The following is an 8,445-nucleotide window of genomic DNA, read 5'->3' as shown; positions in this document are numbered from 1 at the left end:
CAGTCATCCATCTACACAGTCATCCATCTACACAGTCAGTCATCTATCCAGTTACCCACCCTTCTCAATCAGAAACTACTGTACTGGAGGGTTAGTTTTTCAAAGAAAGCAATTTTAAAGATTAAAAAAGGATAAAGGACAAATTAGATTGCTAAGAAAAATAACAGTAACATGTGGCCACTATCAAATTGTCTTTGCTTGTGAACTCTGAAATCAATAAATCTTCAGTGTCTATGATTGTTATACAGAGGAGTGAAAGAAAATGACACCCGATGTCCAACCTGTCAAGGAAAAGTGAGCAAGGGAGGTTAGAACTAGCATGTTTCCTCCTGTTTTGTGGGGCCTGCCCATGAAGAAGTAATGAGGCCTTGCTGAGTCAATACCATTGCAGGCAAATTTAGAAAACAATACAGTTCTATTTTTGCTTCCTAAGGTATTGAAGTACGTGCTCCTCCTGAATTCTACAGCCTGCTGCTCTGTGCACACCACATACTGCACATGGATCCCCGCCACAAGTCTCTTGGTAATGCTTTATCTATGGCCAGAATTTTTTTCTTGTAAACTATACAAATGTTACCTCATTTAATAGTTTTGCCCACATCTTGAGTGGATATTTATTAACCATAAATCAGCAATGTCTTGCCTGGCAGGCTTAAAAAAATAACACCTGTGAAACAGCTATGATGTAGCTCTCTCTTGGACGCTTCCAATGGGAGAGTTTTGATGACCAGGATTTTGCCACACAGCAGGCCAACAACACAGGCAGACTGGAATCCTGACTGGAGCCATCCCCAGGGTACTAACCATTGTTCGCAGAAGAGCTGCTATCATAAAGCACTAGTGTTCACAGGGCCAAATATGTCTCGGGCGGATTTGTACATGGTTCCCTTTGACCTTCTTTGAGAACCACATGAGTGCAGCCATTTCAGCCCATTTCTGCTCTTAGTGTAGATCCCTCTGAACATTTGCTTACTTCCGCTGAAGAGAACTAATGGGATCATGATTCTTACTTTCTTCATCATAGAAAATAGGGGATTTTCAAACTTTGTGCAGAAAAGCGGATCAGAGTAGGGCACAGAGCCGCCCAGCAGCAGGGCCATCATTGCCTGAACACTGGGGCATAAAACCGTGTGTTCCAGGTTTACTAGGAAGAACTTAAAGAGCTGGACTAAAATATAACTTTAGGTTGTGAGGTATTTGGACAGCTCATCATCCAATAGCATGAGGCCGCGAGGAACCTGCTCTAACTTTAAACCTAAAAAGGAAGACAAAGGAGTTTATGACTACGTAACCACAAAAACATTGCTGCCACATGTTTTTGGATGACCAATACTACAAAACTGTAAAGATGCTTCATGTCTATTAAAAAAAATTCCAAGAATATTAAAAATGAAGTATATAAAAACAACATCTGAAATAAATACACAGTGATAACCGAAGCACTATGCTCCACCGAGTTCCACACGGAGAGCCAAGCAAGAGCTGATAAAGTCAAGCAATCAGGATCCCTAATGTGCCTTTGGGTAGGTACACTGCTACAACGTCCTGAAAGTAAAACACTGGGCACTTAGAGATGATGTGGTGGGTAAAAATGCTTGCTGCCAAGCCTGCCAAGCTCGGTTTGACCCCCAGAATCCATGTGGTGGGAGGAGATGACTAACTCCAGTAAGTTGTCCTCTGACCGCCATACACGTGCCACAGCACAGCCACAAATGCCGGCTCATCGCGCCCATGTTCATCCAAAAGAAATACTTGTAGAAACAAAAACAGAACGTAGAGAGAATTGAAGATAAGTTACAGTGCTTTGTGTGGGAACTGTCTCAGTAGATGTGGGGGCAAGGCTGCCACACAGAAAGTAGGGGGAGAATCTAGCAGTGGCGTTCGTTCTGCTGTGGTTCTAGGGGTACCGCTGCTGAGTGGTTGAGATCCCATAGTCTCACACATCAGTGGTCCACATACAGTTCGAGCACAAGAGGGGGAGGAATGATTTTATCTCTTCCTCCAGTCTCTCGGTTGGCCTGTGACAGATGAGGATTGGCATTAAACAAAGCCAGGGTCCCAGATGACATGAAGGGCCTCAGAACTCAGGACAGCTTTTGAAGAAGGCCCTGTAACACACAGCTGTTTTCATCTGAGCTGCACCCCCGCCTCTGCTTTTCGTCATGATTATTGAAAGGTGTGGGTTTGTGGGTGCCCCTCTTCTCCTGAAGAAGGGCTCCTTCCTAGTTATTATTTGATATCTCATGCCTGCTGAGCCTAAAGAAAAGATTTGGTACAAAATCAGGAAAACATAAGTCCTAGGATGGCAGGGATGATTTTCAAACTAAGAATTCTCTGGACACGAGAAAAAAAATTATAGTACATTACACAATTGTACTAAGACAATCAGATCAAAGAGGCTTTATGCGACTCCATATAACTATAAAATTCCTATCTAGTAAAATTGTTTTAGTAGGAATTAAAAAAAAATCTTTAACCCAATGTTGGCATTTCCATAAAAAAGCAAACATATCAGATCCATCATTTTTTTTTTTTTTAACCATTGACAAGAATCCAGGAAGTCTCCAAAAGTAGAATTGTTTTCTCACTTAGAGATGCAAAAGCAGAGTTGGAAGAACATCTTTATATGTCCTCCTTATTATAAAGAGTTATCTATTTTGTTGAAGAGCTGCTTTGTTTGAGCATGAAGATGATGCTGTCATTCAAGACATTAAAGTTATTTGCAAACAGAGAAAAAATAAAATATAAAATCCAGGGAGGGTTGTGGCCATCATAACTGATGGAGTGTCATCAATGAGGAAAGCTGGCAGACAGGGCAGGAGAAGGCTGCCTTGGTGCTTCTTATTTCCCTGCATATTTAAACACTAATAAGAAACTAATAAATACAAATTTTATAAACTTTGAATTGCAAATTTTAAAATTAAAAAAAAACTTACAAATAAGCAAAGCTTAGAGCTAGAGACTGAGTGTTGTACCACACTCGCCTCACGCTGACGACAAAGGGTCTGCCTAAAACTACATTGATGCTGTTGCTATCATTTTTCCTGCTGTTTCTTGTTACCGTTCTTTCTTTCCTTTCTTTCTCCCTCCTTCCTTCTCTCCCTCGTTCTGTTCCTCCCTCCCTCCCTTCCTTCTTTTCTCCCATTGTATTTTGCCTTTTTAAATTTTTCTCAGGCTGGCCTGGAACTCACGATCCTCCTGTCCTGACTCCCAAAGGTTGGGATTACAATCATGAGTCACCATATAGGCTCTTGTGGATTTACGACTTCGTCCATCCGTGTGCTCCCTCAAATTAGAATTGCTAATGGACAGAACAAAGTGATCGGTCTTCCAATTCCTTCTAAAGTTTGCCTTGGCTTTCTACCATTTAATACAAATGAGCAAAAAGGATCATCCAAACAGCAGCAATGAAAACACTACAACATTAGAAACTAGCAAATGTTTATAACCCAGTGAGGTTAGAAGCTGTAATGGAAAAGACTTCTGAGAATATGAAGACTACCTCTGCAGGTGAGTTCTTTCCCCCAGAGACAGGGCATTACAGGCAGCACGTTGCTAAATGTCTAACCACTCTCAATACTTAAAAAATGACTTTTCTCATTGAAAGTTTTTCTCAGCTCATAATATCAATGGGTTTTATTCCAGTTTTGGAGAGGAGAGCAGAAAAAGGAAGAAGAGGGGAGAGGAAAGGAAAGGAAAGTAGGAAGATGGAGGTCTTTCTTATTTATCAGATATGAAAGTCAGGCTCAGGAAGGTTCAGCAAGCAGAAAAACCTAGAGACTTTTGAGATTAGTTATCAGCATCCTACAGCCAACAAGACATTCAAGGCACCAACCAAAGAAGCTGTATATACAAGTGGAATTCAGTTTGCCTGAGGTCCTTCATCTTTAATATAAAAACAGTCAAGTAGTTCGCTGTGGTGAGGAAACCCCATCTGAAAGCAAAATTTCTTTCTTGGTTAAAGGAAGATAAGGAAAAATTTCTCTCCAAGGGTGGAGAAACAGTATTACCCTGAGTTGTCTTTGCCAATTCAGTCGTCCTTGGAATCTTAGTTGTGAAGATCGCCTGGGTAAAATGGTCTGTTTCTTCTAGGGAAAAATATAATAGGATGCCTTGTTTTTAACCATCACCATGAACACAACAAAGAGCAAAGCAAAAAAAAAAATCACTGACACCTCAAGCTATTCACTACCACTTTTGTAGTAACTTCAAGGGAATGCGTATGTGGATGGCTTGTTATCTTTGTTGCCCTGTTATTTTAGTGATTATTATAGGACTGACGAAGCAGCTTTGGAGCAGGATCATTTTGCTTTGATGTGGTTTCCTTCACTAGGGATTGAACCCAGGGCATCATATATGCTAGGCAAGTGCCTTACCACTGAGCTAAAGGCCCAAGATAGCTGTTTGATGAGGTTGCTATCCTTGGGTGCAGGCAAAGTTTGAAAATACCTTAAATGTTGATGTATCTGTCTTTTCTGTCTCTTTCCCATTCCACAAGTTATATGCAGAAAATAAATAGGTCACGTGAAAAGATGTTTATTTCAATCATAGAAGAACTATCCTTTTATTTTCTATATGTCAAAATGAAAATTATTTTTACTGATATTCAGACATGTTTGTCCTGGTAAAATATCCTCATATTATCCTGAACTTATTACATCATAGTGAAAAAGCATAATATATTGTTTATTCTGCCACCTTAAAAATCAAGGAAATAGATGATTGCAGTCATAATACCCTCTTTTTTTCTTTCTGTCCCAGTTTATTCTCCTGATTCAATTTTTGGGAAAGAGATTTGTGATAGTTGGCAGGTAGTGGCTCTTTCTTGAGTAAATCAAAAAGCATATTTTAAAGGGAAGCGGAAGTGAGATGATGTATATTCAGTGGCAATTGTCAGGTCTATTTGCTCATTCCATTTAAATTTTCTTCTTTCAGATGGACTTCATTTAAAATATATTCAGCTGCTTCATATCTCTCTCTCTCTCTCTCTCTCTCGTACACACACACACACACACACTAAAAACACAGACATAGAGTGATGAATTGACTTTAAAAGGGATAAAGCAAAGACGAGAAGAAGACTATTGAATGAAAGGAGTCTGCAGGGCACAAGAAGGGGAGGACTGAGGAGCCAACGAGCATGGTCGGGGGACGTTCTGCATCATTTTCAGTCACGACTCAGCAAACATGTCTCCACAACTGTGGGCATACTTATGTTGGAATCCTCAAAAGCAGGTCCAGATCGTACAAACCGCTTTCTTGTCTGATCCACCGTCTTCAGCGGGCAGCCTATAAGCTCTGCAGGTACCCTATTATAAAATCCTCTCTAGATCACTTGTAGTATAAACAGAAGAAAATGAATGCCGTGGAAATAGTTGCTTTGTGATACCATTTGAGGGACAATGGCAAGAAAAACACCTTATCACTCTCAATACAAGTTTTCAAAAGGTTTTGATTCAGGAGAGCTGACTATACTTGGAACTTGACTACTAAGATGCTTGTAGATATTCGTACATAAAGCCATGCAATGGGAAAGTTAAATAAAATGAGCATGTAACTCTAGGGGTACTCTTTAAGCAATAAGTCCCTTGTGGAGAAGAATAATGTTACCCCAGGTGGTTTGTAGCTCCTCTTGACTAGGTCGTGGTGAAATTACAGGTGTGGAAGAAATGTCCAGTGTCTCTAAGGGTGCTGCAAAAGAAAAGTACTAGGTTGGTAAACTTTTAATCAAAGCCAGCAATAAACTAAAATGGTATGTCAAGAGACACCTTCATTTGAAGTATAAGAGGGAAAACATCTCATGAGTGAGGAAATAGAAAGTTGGTGTGGACAGGACTCTCAGAAGAAAGCAATGGAATGTTAGTATAATGGTTCTTAACGGTTTTCTGCCAGGAGGCGCAATAAAGGATGTTCTGTTTGGTCCACTGCATAGGAGACCTGGTTAAGATGGAGTGTGGTTAGGGCACCTTCCTGGTCTTCTCCAGATTATAGCTGTCTCTCTATCACCCCAAAGCAGAGAGGATTACAAAACTGTTGGGATGAGCATTTTGAATCTGTTTTGGTTTAGTTAGACAAGCAAATCAATGACAGTTTCATATTTTAACCAAATTATTACTTTCTTGCACCATCTTCTAAGTGCTGACATATGCTAGTGTGTTGCAGTAGTGCAACCAAGAACCATTAAACTAGCAGGAATATGAACTGGACAGGAAACAGCGAAAGTGGAGTCGTGGAGACAAATGAGGTAGATAAGGAAGGCTTTGTAATGAGCCTTCCTGGGCTTCTCCTGAGAAAAAACCTTTCAACACTGAAACCATGCTTGTCTTTACTTAAAACAGTAGTCGCAGTGCGAATGACATTATGAAATGAACTGAGAAGAGGAGGCTCTTGGATCATTCGAGAAAAGCCTGTGATCTTGGTGGGAACAAAGCAAGCAAGCAAGCTGGTTGGTTAATACGAGAGTAGCATTACCTATTGTTGGCTTTGGTGGCTCAGCTCTAAAGGTGACAGGAGGCAGGACTATGCCAAAAGTAAACCGAAGAAACGTTATGAAAATTACTATAACAAAGTCAAATTATTTCTCTTCTAGATATAGTTATTTATAAACTTGAATATCCTTTAAGAACAATAATAAATATAAGAATGCTCTACTAGATTCTACTCAAGGAAATTAGCTAAATAAATCTTTATTTTATTCACCAATCATCATTTTGAGGAAAACATGAATGAGCAGGCAACTTATTTTTTTTTGCCTAAAACCCATAAACCCATAAGGTTATCTCAGCTATTAAGTAAGCTGTATAGTTTCAGCATAATCTCTTTAGTAAAACATTTCCAAAGCAAATAAAGCTATTATGTAAGTTTTTCTCTATTTAACCAGGAAAAACTTTTAACAGGACTATATAATTGAACTACTTCTAAGAAAACATGTATTTCATAACCATACTTTTCTATATATCACAGCATATCTATCTATTAGGATTTTGAAAATATAAATATACTTTCTAAGTAGGAAAATCAGATTTTTTTTTTTTTTTACCAGTTTCGCTATGAGAGCTCTCAGGGTCTGTTTTATGGGAAAGTTGTTCATCCGTTGGAACTGAAAGAAAAAAATTATAAAACACTGCATGGTATTGGAGTGAACATAATCCTCATATGTCAAAAATCCCTAAAACATGAAGGATGTAAAAGCTCAAGAGCCACGCTTTAGAAGAAAATGACCATTCTTTCCAAACAGAAGCTATGACTTCCTGGAGGAGAGTGTGGTTACAGTGAACAGAGAGAAAGCTGGTCATAGTTCATATTGAATTCTCCTTCAAAAAAGAAAAGAAAGAGAAGAGGAAATGGATAATCTAGACACAGGGAGGTGGGCTTCCCTTAGGTTTTCAAAACTTTCAAAAAGCAAAGTGTTTGATCTGAGCTGGTAGCTGCCATTTGATGCTCACTAAGATTCAGTTAGCAACAGACAACACGTTATGCTAGGGGAGTGAATGAAAGGTTCACAGGCTCACTATGACAAACGACAAAAATCTCAAGCACCTATGAGGGGACAACATTTCATTGTAAGTGACATTCAAAACTTACTGCGGAAAGGAAAGGCAAAAAGAACTACTGATTGGCCATTAGACAAGGCTGCGTGTGAAATTCATGATTGTGGTCAGGACAGAATAAATGCTGGACAAACACACTACTGCCAACTTCCGCCATCTTCAGTGGTAAGGCTTCTTGTGCACTGGGTATTATGCATGCCTGATATGAGACTACCCATAAGTTCAGCTAAATAATAGACCAGCTCACATATGTCGGTGACATGCTGTCGAGTCTGAATGTTGTCTTCTATGTTCACTAAATGGAGCATGTTGGCCACTGACTATCTTACTGGAAACACCAGAATGATATCCTCTTGCTCATATCAGATCTCGAATTTAAAACTTAGCAGGATACTTCTTGATCTCAGGGCCTTCTCTAAGGAGGCCCTGCCTAGGCCTACTCTTTAAAGCAAAGAGTTCCTCCCACACTGAGGATTTGCAAAACACCAGTGTCTCTGTGGTAGGCAATGTGATCTGTCTTGTATCTTATCGGAAGCTTGAAAAATTAGGATTGAGGCAGGAGGATGATGAAGAAACCTTCACGCTTTGAGGCAGCTAAGCACAATTTAAGATAGGTTGTCTAGAATGGACATCCCTGTTTTGACTGGGGAGAGAGGGCTGGTTTACCTCACATGTCACATCTGTTCTTACTCCAGGCTAGTACTGACTCAATGACAGCTGTGGAATTTGGTACACTGAATAATTAAATAAAAACTTCACTTAAACTAGGCATGGTGGCACATGCCTTTAATCCCAGCACATGGGAGACAGAGGCTAGCAGCCTTCTATGAGTTCCAGGTTAGCCTGATCAGAAGATTCGTGAGTTTAAAAGGAAAAAAATCCAGAGGAATTTGAA

At 39.7% G+C, this 8,445-nt stretch overlaps 1 protein-coding gene across 1 annotated transcript in view; it reads right to left on the bottom strand.

Annotated features, from left to right (window-relative positions):
• Abi3bp (ABI family member 3 binding protein) overlaps positions 1–8,445 on the bottom strand; it is a 219,320-nt gene that overhangs the window by 36,124 nt on the left and 174,751 nt on the right. The window contains exons 43-46 of the mRNA XM_026788609.1: positions 7,040–7,099; positions 6,472–6,519; positions 5,611–5,691; positions 4,011–4,088 (exon numbers count right to left, since the gene is read on the bottom strand). Of these exons, the coding sequence (XP_026644410.1) occupies positions 4,011–4,088; positions 5,611–5,691; positions 6,472–6,519; positions 7,040–7,099 (267 nt within the window). The remainder of the gene's footprint in view (positions 1–4,010; positions 4,089–5,610; positions 5,692–6,471; positions 6,520–7,039; positions 7,100–8,445) is intronic.

The sequence above is a fragment of the Microtus ochrogaster genome, chromosome 2 (assembly GCF_000317375.1).
Source record: "Microtus ochrogaster isolate Prairie Vole_2 chromosome 2, MicOch1.0, whole genome shotgun sequence".
NCBI classification, from domain to species: Eukaryota; Metazoa; Chordata; class Mammalia; order Rodentia; family Cricetidae; genus Microtus; species Microtus ochrogaster.
This window is presented reverse-complemented; position numbering and strand designations above follow the sequence as displayed.